The sequence below is a fragment of the Alosa pseudoharengus genome, unplaced genomic scaffold (genome assembly GCF_046254945.1).
Source record: "Alosa pseudoharengus isolate Yale_2024_CS ecotype anadromous, Long Island Sound unplaced genomic scaffold, YU_APseudo_1.1 YU_APseudo_1.1_scf_9, whole genome shotgun sequence".
In the NCBI taxonomy this organism is placed as follows: Eukaryota; Metazoa; Chordata; class Actinopteri; order Clupeiformes; family Clupeidae; genus Alosa; species Alosa pseudoharengus.
The window spans coordinates 18,005,558-18,026,904 of NW_027468881.1; the positions used below are offsets into that span (position 1 = coordinate 18,005,558).

At 42.7% G+C, this 21,347-nt stretch overlaps 1 protein-coding gene across 2 annotated transcripts in view; it reads right to left on the reverse strand.

Annotated features, from left to right (window-relative positions):
- Positions 1–1,796: 1,796 nt before the first annotated feature.
- Positions 1,797–21,347, reverse strand: part of fgd1 (FYVE, RhoGEF and PH domain containing 1) — a 28,729-nt gene continuing 9,178 nt past the window's right edge. The window contains exons 1-17 of one of the 2 annotated variants that reach the window (XM_076276118.1): positions 19,985–20,398; positions 12,774–12,992; positions 12,066–12,252; positions 11,103–11,811; positions 10,466–10,704; positions 9,836–9,992; positions 7,924–8,062; positions 7,389–7,447; positions 6,781–6,927; positions 6,385–6,477; positions 5,328–5,407; positions 5,002–5,032; positions 4,777–4,878; positions 4,551–4,679; positions 4,130–4,288; positions 3,659–3,805; positions 1,797–3,328 (exon numbers count right to left, since the gene is read on the reverse strand). In XM_076276118.1, the coding sequence (XP_076132233.1) occupies positions 3,059–3,328; positions 3,659–3,805; positions 4,130–4,288; positions 4,551–4,679; positions 4,777–4,878; positions 5,002–5,032; positions 5,328–5,407; positions 6,385–6,477; positions 6,781–6,927; positions 7,389–7,447; positions 7,924–8,062; positions 9,836–9,992; positions 10,466–10,704; positions 11,103–11,811; positions 12,066–12,252; positions 12,774–12,992; positions 19,985–20,042 (2,925 nt within the window). In that variant the 5' untranslated portion in view covers positions 20,043–20,398 and the 3' untranslated portion in view covers positions 1,797–3,058. Of the gene's footprint in view, positions 3,329–3,658; positions 3,806–4,129; positions 4,289–4,550; positions 4,680–4,776; positions 4,879–5,001; positions 5,033–5,327; positions 5,408–6,384; positions 6,478–6,780; positions 6,928–7,388; positions 7,448–7,923; positions 8,063–9,835; positions 9,993–10,465; positions 10,705–11,102; positions 11,812–12,065; positions 12,253–12,773; positions 12,993–19,984; positions 20,399–21,347 lie in introns of those variants that run through there. The other variant, XM_076276117.1, reaches the window with a different exon arrangement.

Here is a 21,347-nt window from a genome sequence, read left to right on the forward strand (position 1 = left end):
GGACACGGCAATAATCTGGTCATGTTGGCTGTAGGAGTAGCATCTTGAAAGAGTGAGGCACAGAGCCCTATCTGAATTCAAAGAAGGGTATATTAAAAAAGGAACTCGGATGTTCAAGATATCGCACAATCTCTTCAGAGGGGGCGTAGGCTGAAGTGTCCTAAGTCGATACATGCGTTTGTACTCAAGATGAACATGCGCTGAACTGCAACTCAACAAAGAAAAAATCAGATATCTGTCACCAGGATAAAAACAGTGAAAAATGAGGCAAGATTACTGCTTTAGGATAACATGAACATGATGTAACCAAGGCGCCAGTCTACTCAAGTGTACTTGCTAGAGTGTGCATAATCTGACTAAGCATCAGTAATAATTAAAAATAAACAATAAAAACAGAAATTCATGCACTAAATTAAATTAGAGGTACAGAATATTTAATCTGAACATGAACAGATTCTACTTGCTTTCATTAAACCACCTTTACATGTTAAAACCCTTGATTTGTGTGTTGGCCTGATGCAACTGGAATAAAAAAAAGAAAATTACAATAAATACAAGGTATAAAAATAAAATAAAAAACACACACATAGACACAATTAAACAGAAATGTACTGAATGACTCATTCAATGACTCAGTCATGTTCCTGCAGTATACTTTGGCAAAAGCAGAGGTAAAATAAAAATTATGATTAACACTAAGTACTGTACTGTAAGGCATGATTCAGAAAACTATAATGCTGAGGGGATAAAAATAATCATCCAGCAGGTGCATACAATGGTCATTCTCATCTCATAACTAAATGACAGGCTTCTCTGTTTTTCTCTCACAACAAATACTGGACATTAATCAGCACTATATGATGTTAATAACATCTGGAACTGGTTGACGTTGTCCCACATACTCATCTCACGACTTGAAGTGCGCATATTCTGGATTTTCTTGCTGGACAGCACACGTGAAAGAAAAGAAAACTGACACAAAATTACTGTTTATATACAACCCTTAGCATTCTGACTGGTTGGGTCTGGCTTTCAAATAGAGAAATTGTTTGACAAGAAAGAGCAAGATCAAACAGTACCAAAAAAACAACACCAAATTAGTTTTACAGGTATTCTGAGTTGGTAAGTATTGTAGAAATCAAATAAAACTAAAAGTCAAAGGTTTCTTTTCTTGAGTAAACCGTATGGGGAGTAGACATAAGAGCTATAGCTATTCCCATTAGTATGATCCATCACATTTATCAGAAGTCCAAATCAGACCACAAATGACAGAAAACACCAAGCTTCTCAACGATACCAGACCCACAAAACTGGGCTTTGAGGAGAATAAATTATATTTACAAATGCAGGTGCCAATACCCTTTTGTAATTTTGTATACACAAAAAACACTGCTATTCAAAACACTCAATATTTCAATCATAACATCTGCCATGTATTTCTTCATATATACTTTCTCTCTCTCTATTATTTATCAAAATGTTTCATAAGGCTTTACCACTGATGTTATGATGATAAGAATCTGCCCCAGTTTCAAACTTTTTAAAATCATCTTGCTACAAATTCGCTCCCATTATCTACAGTCTTATCAAATACCAGAAAAAGCCTTTCTGTCGCTGACCTGACTTCCATGCACAAATTCACAAAATGACATACTCAAGTTAAAAACATGAGCTTTAGGGTGTATATTTCAAAAGCTAAAGTTTCAGTCACAATCAGTTTATATGTATATATATATGTATGTATACACACATACGTGTATACACACACACACACACACACACACATATATATATATATATATATATATATATATATATGGAACAATAGATATTCAGTGAAAAATTGTTTTCTTATTGGGAAGTTTTTAAGCTCCTTTCTGTACAATTGATTGAGGGGAAAAACGTTAGCCAGCCTTATAAAGACGCTGTAATACAGCCGCACTCCACTGGATGGCAGAGGGGCTGTTTAGTAAAATAGGACTTAGTCATCATAAAAAAGCAAATCCCCTCTACAGTGCTGAGGGCCATTAGCCCTCTCAAGCCTGTGTCTAGCACACTGGACAGGCACTAGACACTGACTCTAATAAGATTGTTAAAAGTGGCTGAATTGCTTGATTGGTCTTTAAGCTCATAATACAGCACCCTTGGGAGTTGCCCTGTCTATGGGAGATTTTGCACAATAACAGAGCCGTTTGGCCCCTTCTAGGTGTTCTTTAAAGTGTCTATGTATATGCTTGTACAAGCACCACTATGGGAACCTTAACAGGACAGGGACCTATTGCCAGATTATACGTACGTACATACATCTCTCTAAAAAATACAAAGTCTCTAAAACCCTTTGCGCCATTACCCATCAGTGACACACTGCAGTCTCTCTAATTGTGCAAGCTGGAGTGTCATCAGCATGGAGGCTAACAGTGGCATATCCTCTCCTGTCCTCTTCTCTCTTCTCCTCTCTCCGTCTGTAAGCTCACCATATCCCACAACTGAACTTGACCGCTCCTTTCCATGTAAATACACTCAATGATATTAACAGAACTGTCACAGCGAAGTAAGAAATATCACGATCCTTCTGCCAGCAAGAACAAAGTTACAAACACTCCACCCCAAACAGACCTCACTCATTAATAAACAACACAGCAAAGTTTGGCAGAAAGAGTGGGGTGCTATGCAACTGAACAACAGAAGAAGTATCGCTAGCCAGAGGGAAAGGGGGTTTTCTATTCAGTAAGAGCGTATATGGTGTTTTGTCTCTGATGCGTCTTCTTTGAGGGTGTGTACACTTTGGCAGGATTGCAAACACTGGTCACTCACAAGATGAGCAATACACGGAGAAACGTACCTTGTAGATATTGCATGCAACTGACAACTGACACTTAGTACAGAGAAGTGAGCGTGTGTGTGTGTGTGTGTGTGTGTGTGTGTGTGTGTGTGTGTGTGTGTGTGTGAATGTGTGTGTGTGGTTTGTAACTGTTCATGTACGCTCGTGTTTTTGTAAAGTTTTTCGAGTGTGTGCAAAAGGGGATGATATCTGTAATATTTTTTGTTTATAGACAAATCATGTGCTTTCTCCCACAGGGGCTAGCTCCTCCCCCTCTTCCTCCAGGGCCTCTGAGATTGGCCCGTGGGACTGTAGTTCCTCCCCCCTGCCGGCTCGTGATAGGACCTCCATCCAGCGTCGCTGCAGCTCCTCGCTGTCGGCGCTGAAGTAGACCGTCAGGTGACTCTGGCTCATCTTGAAGGCATGGCGGCGCTCCAGCCGGTCACATGGCTCTGGGAGGGAGACTTCGAACCCAATAAGAGGAATACTGCGCTGGGCTTTCACATCCTGAGCACAACACAAGAAGAGAACAAACGAATCAGCTGATGCCTCAAGCGACCGTGCATGTGAAACATGTCTCTTGTTTCTTAGTTTGTTGACCTTTATGAATGCACATGAAAAAAGAGGAATACAACTTTCATATGTGACCCAAGTTAAACTGTATTGTACGATGTAGGCAATAAAACACATGAGGTTATTAAGTTAACAAGTGCAAGTTGTTTATACGATTGGTTTGCTACTGCTTACATATTAACACTGTGCTGCAGTATATCGAAAACAGATAGAGGTTACACTGCACAAGAATACAAGGAAAACACCACCACAGGAATGTCTCACCTGTGGTGCACCATAGATGTAGAGCACCAAAGGTTCATTCTCTGGAATGACAAACCAGGCTTTTTGCCAGCCACGCCCCCCTCCCTTCTCCATGTGGTGCAAGAAACTGCAGAGGATGCTGTTTTCTGCTGCCACGGAGGCTTGTTTCTGTTGGGCGCACACACACACACACACACACACACACACAGACACAGACACAGACACAGACACAGACACAGACAGACAGACGCACACACACACACACACACACACACACACACACACACACACACACACACACACACACACACACACACGCAGTAAGGGTTAGGTATGTCATTTGTTCATTTCAACACCACCATTTCAACTGATAGTAGCCCATCTCTAATATCAGCATTACAGCATATAAGGGTTGGACTTTCAAGAGAGTGATGTCTGTCACTGGACCCTGCACTCTGTTCATGCTCGTTGAGTGGCTTGGCACTAGCTTACCTCCAGGATGGAGCGACGTCTCTGAGTACTGCTAATCAAGCTGGCAGGAGAAGGAGGCACTCCCACAAGCGTGGTGTAGCAGTCCACACACACACGGTTTGCTCGGTTGTTGTCGTACAACAGGCGAGCGCGGAACTCTGAGCATTTTCCACACACCACCTGAACGAAAGAGTCTAAGAGTCACTTCTCTGCGGCTAACAGGAAGACATCAAATCAAAACTCGTATATGCTAGCTATATATGTGACTTTATAAATGAGAGAAATTATTGACGTGGCGGAGAGAGAGAGTGGAAAAATCTGGATTATCCTCAGTGAGTTGCTATAGTGATCATTCAATATGCGTGCAATCTGAGGAATAAGCTATAGGCCTTCAGTGGCAAAGGGGACAAGGAAATTGAAGCCTTGATGTAAGGACCCTTACATGGCCACAGGCTTTGCAGTGGTGGCGTCTCTTGGTGATGGAGTTGAACGGCTCTTGACACTTCATACACAGAGTCACCTCCTTCTCTCGGATAGGTGTTGGGGCACGCTTCCCTAGTTCTGTGCAGTTCTGAGGGAGAAGAAAAGAAAAGGACTGTTATTATACTGTGAAAAATCAACATCAGAAAAAAAGGAACCAGCCAATGAGAGATGTGCAAGTGTCTTACAGGAGAGTTGGGAGGAGTGTAGTCCTCTTCGCGGAAGGAACAATTCAGCATCCTGAACGTCTCCATAGTCTGTTCATGCCTCTGGATAGTAGCCTGTATAGCCTGGAAAGGGTAGCAGAGGAAAGAGAAAAGAGATATAAACAATAGAAGACTTATTTGGAAGCACTGCTGCACACATCCAGAATAGGGAATAGAGATGCTTAAATAGTTTTTACAAAATGGTACCTGAATCCAGTCCTTCTTTTCCTCTTCAGTCCTGCATGAAACAAAACAGGCATTGGGGTTTTAATTCTCTAATCCGTTAAAACAGTGTTTACTCATGTCATTTGCAGTGGGATTGTCATTCAGAATTCTCTGAATCACCTATTGTCTTCATAGCAAGAGTTACCATAGAGAAGGTTTCTATAGATTTCCAACAATCTTTTGGGAAATCTCATGGGGACCTAGACAGTTGCTTCATTGTGCTTCTGTTAAACAAACAGCGCTGTTGCCTGGCAGAGGGGAACATGCAGAGAAAGGCATTGCTTGCTGGGACTCTGTATTCAACCAACCTGGCCTGAAGCTCCAGCGAACGCTGCTTCCCTGACACAAGGAATGTCCTTGGGACGTTCATGCTGCTGGTCTCTTTCAGCTGAGAATCATCAAGACACGAGGAAAAGGAAACATTACAGGTCACGAAACTGCAGTCTGTAAATGCAGATTGCTCACAAAGGACAATAACAGAACTACAAAGACCTACAAAACATCCTCTAGTCCAAAACTACTAAGTATAGAGGGGTGTAATGATGCATTCAATTAACAATTTGGGTTGATAGACAATTCAGGGCTCACAGTACAAAAAATTGTTTTCAAATAATTTGTTTATGTCAGGCAGTATTTCCTTTATTCTGCAAGTCATAAAATATCATAAAAGAGCTTTTTGCAAGTGAGCAAATCTAAACTTTTTTTAATTTAGCTCTAGGGGTTTTCTATGAAAAGCATGTTGTATATGGCCAACAACTACGTTTGAGTTTTAATTCTGTGAGATTGCACAAGTCCATGTGCCTCCCCCTTTAACTTCCCTTTCCACTGCACCCACAGTCTAGTGCCCTGAGGAGCAGCATCCACATGTCCCTATCCTGCCCTCATTATTGACAGCAATGTAAAGTTACTACACCCTAAGCCTTGGCTGTATTTGTCTTTGTGGAATGTAACATCTCCACGGAGCCTGTAATTGACCAAATAGGCTTACTAAGGCAATAGTCCACCATCCAAGATTAAGCTAGTCAGGTGAATTTCCCTCATCAATGAAGATCAGTGAACCCATTTTTCCATTGTCAGGCAACTTGGTTTGCTAATGTGGTTAATAAAAAAAAGTCTATTGGTCACCCATTTATTGTGGAGCCACAGTGCGTTCTTACACCCCTGCGTATTGTCATATTTCTGAACTGAGAACTATTGAGACACAGTCCATGGTTACACCCCTACGTAGTAATGAGTCAGTGGGAGTTCCCTTACCAGATCACTTCACTTCATCAAGCCACATGTGAAATATTTATTATACTTGCACAGGATGTGTTTAAAATGCATTTTGTGTATATGAGAGTGCATAGTAGAAAGACGACAAACCTCCATGCCGTCTACATCTATCCGGGCCCTGACTCCATATTTCTGCCCTATGAGTCGCAACTTTGGAACACAGTACAGTAACCTGTCATTGAACTGTGGAGAAAGTGAGAGAGGGAGGGAGAGAGAGAAAGAGATATGGATGGAGAGAATAAACAGAACAATGTAGACAGAAATGAATGAGATAACATTACATGTAAGCTTTCAAGCACTTATGCCAGAATGTTAAGTGTTTAAATTGCAGTCCAGCTGAAGAGTGTAAAATAACTCAAGAACTTAAACTTATATGACCTATAAACAAAGGGATGTGTCCAAGAATCTGCAGCCAAAATATGAATAATAGCTATGAAATCCTGCAAAAACAATGACCGCCCAGCATTGCCACAACTCCACACTCACCAGTATGAGGTATCTATCCTGTGAGGTTCCATTTTTGGCCGAGAGTTTGAGGATGTGCCCCTCCTTAATGAGCTCATTAGTAGGGTTAACGATATCCTCTTCTCCTCCGAGCAACTCGTACACCTTCAACAGCTTTCGCATGCGCTCCTAGGATACACACACACAAAACACGGATGCCAGAGCTTTTACTGCCACTGTTTTACATCCCACAAAATTTGCACATAGAGGCACATATTTTAGCCACATTAAATCATTGGAGAAACTGGAGGTATCGAGCCATTGAACCATTGAGCCATGGATATGACCTCAAAGCAATAATTAATGCAAACTCAACAAAGCTGTCTCTTAGGGTTCAGGAAGAATTAGATGACCTTGCTGCTTGCTGAATCGAAGCACTGCTGTAACTTGAAGCCGGGCCAATTAACAGTTCCAAATGAGAGACTTTCAAAAACAACTTCACATGAAAGAGACAGGCGTCCCCTAATTACAAACTCCAGCTTAAATGGCAGTGTCTGTTTCCCCCAGCTGCTCCCTAGAGCTGGGTGCTGCAGGGTCGGGTCTGGCTGGAGGGGGGCATTTGGCACGGTGAGAGAAGGCTGAAAACTCACCATCTTCCTGATCGCTGCGTTGGAGTGCTCGGCAGCTGTGGCGATCAGCTCCAGAGATTCTGAGAGGGAAATACAGCACATCTCGGGGTTAGATAAACAGCGTTTGTCTCCGATTTGTTTTGACTACTTCCGCTTTTGTTGCAGCCTTTGCTAGACGACACAAACAGTTCCCTTATCATGCGTTTATTCAAAACCAGATAAACACTTAACAATGCCTATTTCCATAACAAAATTCAGGACTGAGTAAGACAGTTGTTTTTCTAGAGCTTGTATAAATCCTGATATATGTGTTGTACACGCACATCTAACTTTTTCAAAGATTTTTGTCCCTGTCCTTGTCAAGTTGAATTCAGCACGTACATGTAAGTATCACTTACAGTGTATCACTTTGACAGTATCATTACTGTTATACATTTATTTAAACTACGCCCCTTACAATGACAGAGTGCTGAGGCCCACTGGTGAGAATGGGCTGTTTCTCCCAGTACGAGGGGCAGTGTGAGAAGCTGGACTGGGGGGGGGGGGGGCTTCTTACTTTGTGCATCCTTGAAGTCGTCAGCGTCCTCAGGGAGCCTGTGCAGGTAGTCTTTGAGCAGGAGCTCGTAGCGCGGGATCCTCTGCACCGGCTCCAGCATGTGGTGCTGCAGGGTCAGGTTTCCACACCGCTCTTCTTTCTGCAACACACACACACACACACACACACACACACACACACACACACACACACACAAGTAAATAAACAAACAAACATCAATTCAGACATTCAGTAACCAGTGTTTTGTCATTTAGCACCTCTGCTAAGATGCTAATTAAAAGAAGTGATTTATGGGTACCCGGAAGGCGGTGATTTTATCTATTTAATGTTCTCCTTGGGAACTGAACCCTTGTTCTGAGACGAAACCCACCCCCATACACCATTACACCACCACGCAACCATACAAGCACAGCCGTTGGGAAATACATATGACTCAACAATACCAGCTTACAGACATTGTAAATGACACAGACATCACCTCATTTACCCACGGCCAAGTAAAGCAAATAAGCCATACAACACTTAACTTGATATGCTGGGAAAGACACCCCCCCCCCCCCACACACACACAGACGCATAACCACACACAAACATACACAAATATCCACAGTAGACACACACACACACAAACACACACACACACACACACGAGCTAGTAGACAAACAGGAATTTCAGTGCACCACTCCATGTGGTAAAGATAATGCAATGTCAGATACTTATTCACCAGCGCCGGCTCCAGAGGAGGCAGCCACTATATTGTTGCAGACCACACGACTCACAGCTCCATGGCCTTATAAGGGGAAGCCCCGGTGCTTTTGCCCCCGTGGGTGTGCAGCTCAGCTGGCTCTCCGCAGCATAAACCCCCCTTCCTCTTCCTACACTACTCCCAGCACTACCATTTTTACCCACCTCTCCATCCCCCACTTCCCACACACACACAAACACACAGATGTGCACATGAGGGACCAGCCATGTTAGTATTCTGCTCACACGGTGAGAGGTAGACTTTTGAAGTGGTGCAGAAGGCCCCCGTTCGGCCCTCCATTTGTATTCCCTCTGCTTATACTTCTCCTTCCAACGACTCTGGGGCGCGGAGAATCGCCCCCGCTTTCATCTGCTAGATTACTCCTGACAGCGGTAGCCCAGTGGTCTCATTATTTTTTATCAAATGTTTGTCTTTCTTTGAAATGTTTTGAAATGTCGTGTGAGTTTTGGGGATTTAAAGGTGAGAATACGCCATATTGATCCTACACATTCATCTGAACATTGTGGCGTTGTAAGGGCATAAGCAGGTAGACGTTTCATTTGAAGATTTGAAGTCTTTGGCAGAACCTGTATCCATGAACTATTCCTTACCCTTAAGAAGACATCAAGAACATATGCATTGCGTAAATGTTTTACACTTACGTGCTTTAACATTCAATTCAAATTTCTACTCTAGTACCATCCAGCAGCTGTGCTCCTAGTGTAATGGAGTACTGGTACACTAAATCTAAGAGTAGAATCTGCTGCTTACTCTTGCAGAAATGTCCACCAAAATATTGTCTATGTGACCGCATGTTTTGACAGTGTGCAACTTACTAAAAAATAGTTATGTTATGTTCATGTTATGTCATGGAGGTAAAACAGAAACAAAGCAATGAGAGCTTACATTTTGCACAAAGAGACAAGTACAGAGATTTTTCTTATCTCACCCACCACAGCAGTCACAGCTGTGACATTTTACCAACTGTGACTAAAACCAAAAAGTCCCCTGTCTGCGGAGGCTAAGGAAAGTGGAGGGACTGTCCCTGCTTTACGGTTCCCTTCAGTCCCTTCATTAGCCCCACTTCCTGGTCTTTAAAGAACCCTTCCGCTCCATGGGGAGGTTACGCTGTGTTTATACTTCAGCATGCCTATTGAGAGTCCCACCTGGATATCGTGAATGATGGCTTTAAACTGAGATGAGCGCTCCATCCAGGTGTTCACCAGCTCCATGGCTCGGTCGAAATTTTTCACATACTCCCCATACATCTTCAGAAAGGGAGCAAGCTTCTGCAGGATGTCCCCAATACGAGGATTCTGCTCCCTGAGGGAGAGAGAAGACAGAAAAAAAGATGCCACAAAGGTCAAGGACGGCAACATTCCAGAATTCCATCCCACAGTGTCTGGGTCTGAATTCTAAATTCTGTTTCCTGCCGGCCCTTGTTGTGGATATTTGACTGAGTGTTTAAATATGTGTAACACTTCTGCTCCTCTCCAACAACCTCATGCCTGCAGTCTAAATAACATTTGCGGGAACATGAGGACTTCTTCGGAACAGTTTTATTTGAATCTGTTTAATTGCTTGCTCTGAACTGTTTTGAAAATGTTTGTGTGTGTGTGAGTGTGTGTGTATTCATAAAGAATAGATGATAAATGAACATGGTCTGTCTACTTCTTCTGTAGTTTTTTTAGCCTCCCTGTTTACACCCTCACCAAAACAAACCAGGTGACTAACACACTGGCATTCCTAAAAGATACACAACGATCTAGAAGCGCCCTGATCCACTTCTTTCTTACCACTCCTCCATGCGTTTCTCCAGCGCTGGCAGCAGGAACTGCTGGTGGAAGCAGTAGATGGAGCAGATGTTGGAGAAGATTCCCATGACCACCTCGCAGGGGAAGGAGCCCCGTGCCCGCGCCTCCTCCATCAGCTGGGCGCAGAACACCTGGTCCAAGAGGTGCAGCCGCGCCACATAGGCCTTCTCTGTGTGCAGCAGCTCGTTGGCGATGTTGAACACCCTCTGTTGAATCGACAGCTGTGGAAAAGTGCATGACAGATTGGGATGTCAGTGGGAAGCCCAACTGTTTTTTTTGGGGGGGAAGGGTTAGTTAGTGGTTTGCATAATGTGTCTACGTTGTTGGCATCTGTGTGATACTAAAATACTGATGTTTTTTCATAAAATTTTACTTGGATGATCTCTTACAAATTACTCAAATTATATCCACTTTGAGACCCTGTTAACAACAATTTATGATTAAGGTTAGGGTTAGGGATTCGGTTTGTCTAAGATGATATTCAGTAATTGTTTTCAATATTAAAGTCCGAACTTGAATTCCAGCAAACAAATGGAAACAAACCATCTGTAAATTCTCTGTAGGCGGACTATCCGAGAAAAGTGTTATCAATCACTCCGTTGGAAGTCCCCTTACTTACTTCAGTGGAGTCTTGCCTTTCTGTTTTGGGAAGGGCAAGAGGCTGCAGGGCCATGGGATTGATCTCGCTTTCATCTCCACTCCCCTCCTCAAGGTCGCTGTCTCCTTCCGAGTCTCGCGCTCCTCCACTGGACGCCCCACCTTCCTGTCCCTGCCCATCTGCATAGCCGCACGAGGATGAGGAGGAGAGGCGAGGAAGAGTCGGCAGAGGGCTGCAGGGATAGATCTCGCGTTCAGGGCCAACCCTGTCATCATCGCCGGCGAAGCACAACTCCTCACTGTGAGATGGGGAGCTGATGCTGTCGATGCCACTGTCCCTATTGGCCAGCTTCCCGTCCGTCTGCTGAGGGGGGAGGGACAGCCGGTCGGATGGGACATCTGACTGGCTCGCCATCAGATCTCTCATCTCCACTGCATCCAATAGTTTGTCGGAAGCACTATAGCCTGACTCCATAGACAGGCGTTTTTCCGAGCAAGAGGCGCCAAGCTCCTCGCTCTCCTCCTCGTTGTCGTCCAGTTCCTCCTCCTTGTCCTCTTTCTCCTTCTCAGCGGAAGACAGTGGCATCTCCAGCACGTCCTGAGGGAGGGGGCAAGGCAGGGGGGTGTCTGAAACTGGGGGGGTACTAGCACCACTTCCTGATTGCTGCTCAGGGACTCTTGGGATACACATCACCCCTCCTGTGATATCTGGCACAACGATGATTTGCTCTCTGTGAATGAGAAAAAAACAAAAGGTTTGCCACTCAAGAGAAAACAATAAAAGTGTAAAAAAAATGAATGACAACAGTACATCAAGAAATGCATATATTGTAGAGAAGGAGGAAATAAATCAATTACTTGGTAGATTTGATGCTATAAATAAAATAAAAAAACATGCTGCAATTTTTTGACAGTTCTCACAAATCAAGTGTCACATTTTATGGTGATCTCAGAGGCCGTCTGAGGCAGAGCTGACATATCTCACCTCTCAAATTTCTCAATGAGGGAGTGGACACAGGTGGGGGATGATGTCCCCTCGGCCCGGGGGGCTGCAGACCGCGGTGCGCGGGGGTCCGCCGGGAGGGGCCTGCAGGGCGGTGGTGGGGGCAGAGGTTTGTCTGGGGGCCGGGGGCGCCGTGCACTCTGCTGTAGATGAGGTGGCTTCGGGGGCACTTCAGGAGACACATGACAGAGAGATTTATGACACCACATTTGACCTTGAGCAGCATTTCACACAGACACACACACATATATACATATATAATAATATATATATATATGTCAACCTGTGTGGTTTACCCAAATAAAATACATGTGAAAAATACATACTCCATATATCTATATAAAATTTACAGAAAATATATACATACAGATGTCATAGATGACATTTTCCAGTTTGATTTAGTATTTTCATCTAGAATACCTGTATGGTTTCGACAATCTAGGTTTTTCAACAAATTTGGGATACTTTCCATATTCTTTTCTCAATCTATATTGTTAACATTTTCTTTATAAATGTCTTGTTTTGAATGATTTTACATTTTTGTGCATCATTCATTGAATTTTAAATCCTTGTTTACACCTATGTTGTTGGTGTTGATGATTGTTTGGGGAATAACGGAAACTGTTCACACGACTGCCACTGATGCAATCACACCAAAAATGACCTGGGCATTAGACAACAATGGGTTACCTTGTGGTTTTGGACCAGGCAAAGGCGGCCGTGTTTTTGGGGCCATGGGGGGCGTGTCTTGTGCTCCGTTCTCACTGGTGCCATTGCAGTGCTGAGGCCCTAGAGGACCGGGGTCAGAGCAGAGACGTTGGGGGGTCTCGTGCGCCCCAAGGCAAGGACCAGTTCCAGGCTCCAGGGAGAGGCTCTTTGTTAGGAGCCGAGGACTAGAGGAAGAGGGGCCTGTGGAGGAGAGGGAGTAACAGAATTAGCAACGGATGTGTTTTTTTGTTTAGTTCAAACCTAAAAAGGGGTTCTACAAAGCACATTTTACATCTGCAGTACATAAAGTGTTTCACACCCAAAATTACTGTTTCAGAGCTATAAAGACTTCTGCACCACTGCAAATAGCTACAGAAACTACTACCAAAGAAACCATAAAATGCCTCTACCAGACACAACTGGAAGAGCATTTGTTGGAACCAGACTGAACTTTCCTAAGAGTATAGACCTAAGGGAAAGAGAGGGGGGAAAACTAGCTTTGTCCAGCCAGTAAAAGTGATATTTGCCACGTAAGGTCTGCAAGACCGGCAGTAGATTAGTGACCAGTTGGAGAGAGAGAAGTCTTAAATGAAAGCTAATAAGGAGCAAATTAGACTGTAAGCTCCCACTTAAAAACCACTCACTTCACCTCCCTCACTCACCACAGACAGTACCTTACAGCTGACCTCCAAGCCTTCATTAACACACTCGCTGGTAATTTAGTGAAGCCTGGGTGTGTTGGACTGAGTGTGTAAGTGCTTGGGTAGTCACTGTCCTGTCCTGTCCTCTGTCAGTGCGCCATGATGATTCTAGAACACCTGCAGTGGATCCGAGTTGGCTCGGAAACATTTCTGTAGTGGCTGGCTGGCTGGCCGGCCGGCTGCGGTGCTTTGTAAGTAGGTCAGTGTGCTACGCAGAAGGGCAAGAGGGTGCTCAGCAGGTCGTTGTTTTCCTGTACTGAATTTGGATTCTGGGGATCCCGTCAATCCGCTGAAGCGAAGCGTGACCCGAGTGACCAAAAACACACTGAAGAAAGAAGTGCTGAAATAGAATCTGCTCTCTCTCCCAAGACTGCAGGGTCGGTGGGTAGCGGCACTTTGAAGGTAAGTTAAAATGTTTCAAGATGAACAAAGACAAAGATGCATAGTCATTTTCCCTCCTTGAACCTAAAGTCAGTGCAGTAGTCTCTTAAAGAGACAGTGTCAGATTAGCTGGTGAAAAGCACAGACGTTCAGACAATGTTGCGATCTTAAAAAGCCCGCCTGTCCCCTGCACAGACCTAATTGGTTCCATATGATGACACTCGTACCCACTTGCTCAGGCAGGGGGCTAAAATTACTTCCACATGTTCCTCTGAAATTGCTTAAGGGAGAGAGAGAGAGAGAGAGAGAGAGAGAGAGAGAGAGGGAGAGACAGACAGACTGAGCAACAGAAAGAAACCCACGCTATCTTGGCCCGAGATTCGCCTCACTGTTTTCTTATTTATTTAATGGGTTTTTTTACCTCTTAAAGTATTCCTGAAATGGCCCATTCAGACAATCCCATAAATCAGTGCTTCGTACCATTCAGGGAAAAATGGAGGCCTTTCTCTGATCTTCCTCACTGACCTACAAGCACATTTCTGGTGAAATACCCAGAATATTTGTAAGCTCTGGCCAAAATAACTGTTTTTCATGTTATGGGTTGTACACAGTGGTTTTACATGAAAAGATGTTTAGCATTCAATGCATGCTGATGTGTGTCTTTGCACACAAGTTAGTCAGCAAATCAGATGTGATACATCTGAAGTTTGTAGAGCTATGGACAACACAACATCTTAGAAATCGCCTGGAAACACAATGCAACACACAAACCACTCTGTAGTGTACAAACTCTCCCTCTAACCAATAAAAAAACTCTCTAGTGTAAAACTCTCCCTCTAACCTCATTGCAACAGCTGACCCCTTTTCACACAGCTTTTTTTTTTTTTTTTTAAAGGTATGCTACTATTCGGCACAATCACTATTTTCCATGGTCGTCAAATGGTAGACAGAGGGGAAAATTCTTTCCATTTCTTTCTTTGCAGTTACAATGCTAAGCCGTCCAGGCAACTAGACAGATGGGCAGTTTGTCTTCTCTCTCTCTCTCTGCCTCTCGTATGCTGTCTCTCTCTCTCTCTCTCTGCCTCTCTCATGCTGTCTCTTTTTGTCTGTCAATAATCACGAACATGCAAGAACTTTAATGAATTCAGGAAGAGGCTTGTTTAGTGCTGGCCAGTTGTATGTCTAACTAGAGCTGGACATGAATGTGCCCTAACAATATTCAATATGCTTTTAAAAGGTTTCCCCCCCGATTCTTTTCTCTAAACTTTACTTATGACTGACTGGCATTTTCATGCTCCACTTCCCATAAAGAGGGCAGACAGAGACACTCACTCACTCACCCGCCCACACAAACACACACACACACACACACAGTGCCACACAGGTCACTACTGCGCAGAGTGAACAGAGTAGCCTCTGCCTCTAGAAGCCATCCATCCTGCATGTGTGTTTACAGATGCTGCACTGAAGTGTTTGTGTTGTACTCAATATGTCCATGGATACAAATAGAAATAAAAGACTGTGTCCTGTAGAGATCATTATATCCTTAAATCACGTGGCGCTTCATGATTTTGTCTGGGTAGCGATGGGCAGCTCTGCTGAAGATGAGCGCTGTAGCAGCAGTGCAGATTTCTGGTGAGGAGAGCGAAGCGCTATTGTGACCTGTCCAAAATGCCCTTTAAGATCGCACTCAGAGTGAGTGTGTGAAACGGCCTGATTTAGTGACTCCCCGACCTGCCCAGAATGAACAAAACACACATATCCTGCACCTGCACTGCAAGGAAATGTGTGTTTTAGCTTTCCATTCAACAACAGCCATTGTTTCTTGAGAAAACATCTTGCCCGGTTTTGAGAGGTTGGTGGGAAATATGTGCTTAGGTACAGTGCAAGCTCATGAAAATATTGCTATTCAAGCATTTCACTGTACCACAGGCCATTCTTGAGCCGAAATCTCTTCCAGCCGACTAAGTCAATCTTTGCTTGTAATGTGGCAAGGCAAGGCAGTTTTATTTATTGTGCAATTCAATGCGCTTTACAAACAAAAGCAGAGAATTGCAATCCAATAATAAAAGCATAAAATGACCAGAAGGGGAACAAATTACACAAAAATACATAATTTAAAGTCATACAACACAGGGTGCATCTGGTTGGTTAAAAGTAAATGCATTTGATCAGTTAGGAGAAAGTAACAGAAAATAGTTTAATCAAAACTGGTAGCAGTTAAAGCCGTTTTTTATGTACTGTAACCTGGAAGTTGGTTCCAGAGCCGCATAGTAGCTAATAACTGATTTATGTTTTGTTCTGACAATGCATTTTACCAACAAGTATTTCCCCTGTAAACGGTGTGTATTGTTGAAAGATATCTGGTAGTTTGGCCCCATCCCATTAAATAATTTAAAGACAAGGAGCAGTACTTTAAAATAAATGTTGTAACTTACTCGAAGCCAATGCAGGGACTTATGTATTGGGATGATGTGGTCAGTTCTACTGGTTTTTGTAAAAACTGTCGCTGCTACATTTTGTACCAGTTGAAGCTGTTTAATGGTTTAGGAAGGCCTATGAAAAGCCCATTGCAATAATCAACCCTATTGAAAATACAAGCATGAATGAGTTTTGCTAGATTATGTTATGTCATAAGGGTCTGTTTTGCAATGTTTTTAAGGTGGTTAAAGCTGATTTAGTCATTGCTTTCATATGACTGATGAAATTTAGATTGCTGTCAATTAAGACACCAAGATTTTAACTGTATCCTTTGTTTTAAGCCATTTTGTGTAAAGAAGGGTGTCTTTATTCCCTTTTATCAAATATATTTATTTACATTTTTCCCTTGTTCCGCTAAAGAATGTTTTCAGGCATCCCGTTGTTAATTCGGTCAATATATAGACAAAGAGATTCAACAAATGTTGATGTCATCAGCATAACTATGATATGAAATCAATTTGATCTTGATGATTTGTCCAAGTGAGAGCATATAGGTTGAATAACAGCAGCCCCAAGATCGATCCCTGGGGGACACAACAGCTTAAGGATGCTGGTGTGAAGGTACAGCTGCTGATGGCAACACAGAAGCTCCTTTCCAGTAGGTTTGATTTGAGCACGTTTAACTATACCCGAGAATCCAACCCACTCTTATAGTCTGTGTAGTAATATGCTTTGATCAACAAATAACTGCACTAAAGACCAATAACAGTAGGACTGATGTTTTGCTTGCATGCTCTGCTCTGTATTGAGGCTTATGTCATTTAAAACTTTAATAATAGCTGTTTTAGTGCTGTGATTGGCATGGAAACCTGACTAAAAGAGGTCAAGACAGCCATTTTATGTTAAGAAAACTGTTAATTGTTTTTCTCAACAATTATAGGCTACCAATAAATGGTAGATTGGATATGGGCCTGTAGTTTCGTATGGAAATATCCAGATTATTCTTTTTGAGTAGGGGCCTTACGACAGCTGTTTTCAGGGACTTAAGAAATGTGCCAGACTGCAATGATACATTTACAATTTGCAGCATGTCTGCCACTAATAGGTGGAAAAGACATTAGAAAAAGTTGGTATAGTAGGCACAGAAAGAGTTGAGATTTCTAACAAGCTGAATTCATATATCAAATAGAGTTCCCCTCTCCTTAGCTGGTGGCAGGGCTAGTAGAGTAAACATAAATTATCACAATTCCCTATGAAGTGCGGGCCAAACAACTCTCAACAATGGCAGAAAATGTTATTCAATTCAGCAGGGTTAAAACAATATCTAAACGTTTCATTGAAAAACTGGACACAAATAACTATAATAGATATAACTAGATAACTATAATCTGCCTCTGACTATTTTACTACTCCATTACCTTGACTGGAGGTTTTGGCCACCATACATTACATGACATAAAGCATGCTGGCTAGGATAAAACATCCCTTCTGCACTCACAGAAAAACAAAACATCTGCATTTATTTCCATAATAGCCACATCCTGGTCAACTACCTCACTCACAAAGAGGCCATCTTAATCCAAAGACAGCGCAGTAGCACTGTAACACCTTGTGGCCTTGTGACTTGGTAAGAGCTGAACTTTGTCTCTAGTAATTCACTGAAACTCGATCTGCTATGGCCTAGGCCTTACTGAGGGGAGTTGGGGGACACACCAACACAACAATCCTCAACTGTCAATCCCCGGCAAATCAATAACCCACTCGAAAACACACTGTTTCACTGATTGTCCACTAGATTTCAGAAACCATTAAATATTCATGCTGTTTCATGCTGTCAATAAACCACAGACATTACAAAGATTGACCTGACAGAGGGGACCGGACCTCAGCATCATGACTGCACTCTATGGTCTATTTCCAGTGAAAAAAATAATAATAAGTGGACGGAAAGCATTGAGATATGATTACGTTCCATTCCACCGTGACACAGGCGAAGGATGTGTTGAAGGCTCCGAGCTACAGGGCCTATTTTTATCCCCATCAGTAGCGTCAACTGACAGTAGAGTCAACAGCAGGCCAGCACACAACTCGGAGCAACTGACAGATGTTTTGTGATCACTTCTCCACAAAGCCATGTTTTGCAGGTACTCCACAGAAACAAAAACACAGTCTACGTTTAGACAGGCTTTGGAACAAGGGCAACAATTGCACTGTAATATGACTAGATGTTTTATCTGTGTCTGTGCCAGTTCAAGCCAATGATATTCATGAAAATACCATAGTGCTGTACCAGGAATAGTTAAGGAAAGTGACTAAGATATATAGGTCCTACCTAGGCTATAATTAAAATACAGACAGCAAAACGTAAGAAAAAAACTGTCATCATGTTTGAGCCTGACAACTACAAGTGATCTCTAACTTGGTGGTGGTTTGCTGATAATTTCCTACAGATACGCATATGTGCTGATGATGTACTTGCACCTATGACTATTAAAAAGTAGCAGGCTGCTCTGAATTCATTTGAGACACACAAGTGTCTGCTAGCGGTGTCACATCTCATAAATAAGGCAAAAATACCAAACCGACTCGGAAGAACACCCTTGAATGTATCTTGACATGACAAATAACCACCATATTTATATAAATATTTTCTGTTGACAAATTGATAAAGCATGTCTGGAAAAGCACATGAGTTGACAACATAACAGTAACATTGATGCCAATGCTGTACACCCACTAAATGGTCAGTACAAAGATACCTTATTCCTGTAATATCATGCAGGGAAATGATTATTCACATCCATAGATAACGTGCATAAGTTCCTCAAAAAGCCTTATTAATGAAACATCCATCCCTCAATTTTTTTCTGCTTCCTATACACACATTGGCTGACACATACATATACATACATACATACACACACACACACACACACACACACGGTTAATATATACTGTATAATGTAGACTATACACAGAACTGACAGGTTAACATTTCACAGCCCTCATGCAGCAGCTCTGCAGTGCATGAAGGCAGCAGCTCCAAGCTCATGTGTATCACCTGAAGGCACTGCCTTGCAACCTACATGTAGCCTACATGTTAGTGCGGTTGCATTGCGCGTTGCATGTAGAGGGGAATGACAGGTAGGTGTGTATCACGTAAAAAGGCACCATTGCTCAGTAGAAAAGCCTACAGTCCAAACTGAGAATGAAGATAAAATGGCATTGCACTGTGGTTGAGGCTGGATGTCTCAACAGCCATTTGTCAATACAGGCATATAATTTCACAAACCTGCAGCGTCAGAGATTTGTGCCTTGAATCACATCCCCTAGGTGAAGCTCATTGACTACAAATGTATTGCCCATTGCATACAATGACACATTTTTGACAATATCTTCACAAATGATACAGATTTATGCGCTATCGACATGCTCTCATTTCCCAGACGTGGCAAACTAATAGCCCTTTGCAATTGCATACTGACACACTGAACTATGGTTCATATCACATGGATGGATAATGCCTCGGTATGATCTATTACATGCTACAGACGCATTGACTGGACATTCGGTGAAGGCTATGGCTACTGCAGCTAAACATCTGCTGCACAAGATTCAATTTAAAAGTCAGCTATTAATAAGAAACACGAATTAATGAAATAATGTTGGAAATTAGGTGAATTGTCTTACCCCGGAGCACACTGGTTTTATCCATGTACATAGCGCAGCAAAACACGAAACCAGTCATTAAAAAACCGAACGGGAGACGCAACCCCCCAATCGCCCAAATAACGAAATGATAACAAATTAACTAGCACAGTTAAGGCGTATACAAATGAAAACCGGTCACTCCTTCACCGGTTGACTATAATCAAATATGTAGGTTAAACAAGCTAAGCGCGAGGGAGAAAGCCCTCATCAAAGAGTCGGGCGGACTGCGAGCATCCTCAGTAGGTCAAAAACGAATGCTCTCCTATTTTATCGTCGTCTAAAGCTAATCTAAGATACACATTAACGAAATGTGATTTGAAAAAATTGCACACAACGACGGAGCATTGTGGCGCTGCAAAATATCGAGCAGAAATAAAATGAAAAACCTCCTTCACAGCCCCCCACCCCTCGCCGGCTGCCCTGGTATCGAGCTCCACAGCAGCAGCAGCAGCAGAACCGTCTACTGAGGGACTCGCATATAATATGACCCCCAACCCTCCCCCTTTTCCTCACACACACATAGGCCTACTTCTTCCGTATCGTCTCTCTCATTCTATCGCGCATCTTTGCCTCTATTTCAGTTTCCTTGACAACAAATTCACTGTGACTATGTCAGTGCCCAGAGTAGCCTATTTGGGCATGCACTGCCAGTTTTCTTTTCTTTTCAATCCAACAGGTCCACATCTTACAACCATTTTCTGATGCATGCGTTTGAAAAACATGGCAATATATACCAACAGTGTAATGTAAACTCACAATTTAAGGGCCTATAATAAATATTTTTTCCTCCCTAGTCTGGCCTATTATGTTAGGCTCAATCTACAATGGATTTTCTGATCCACTGACTTAACTTTAGCCTATAATATTTGAAGTGCTAGCTGATAAAGTATTTGGAAGTCTTACCATGAATAATAAAAAAACAAATATTTGTCAATTTTGTCAAAATATAGTAAGCAAAACTATCCTACTTTTCTTTAAAAAAATGTAATTTCAGTAAGACAGTGAGCCACTTCACTTACAAATCACTGAGCATTAGGATATGTCATGTGCTGAGCTAGGCTACACCCTCAAACGTGACAGAGCTGTGGCGTGTTGACATCATTCTACAGTGTAGCTACCTCATCTAACCAGATGGGTATTCAGACCGGATTAACACTGGGGTTAAAACAGAGGCAAAGCATTGAAAGAGAAAACCTTCAGCGACACAGAAAACAAGTGTGTCACCGCAACCCCACATCTCCTAAGTCCAGCATTACTGACACTAAGCCATGGGCCAAATATTAATACATATAATTTCAAATAGACCAACAAATAGGCTACACAAAAATGATCACTGTCATCC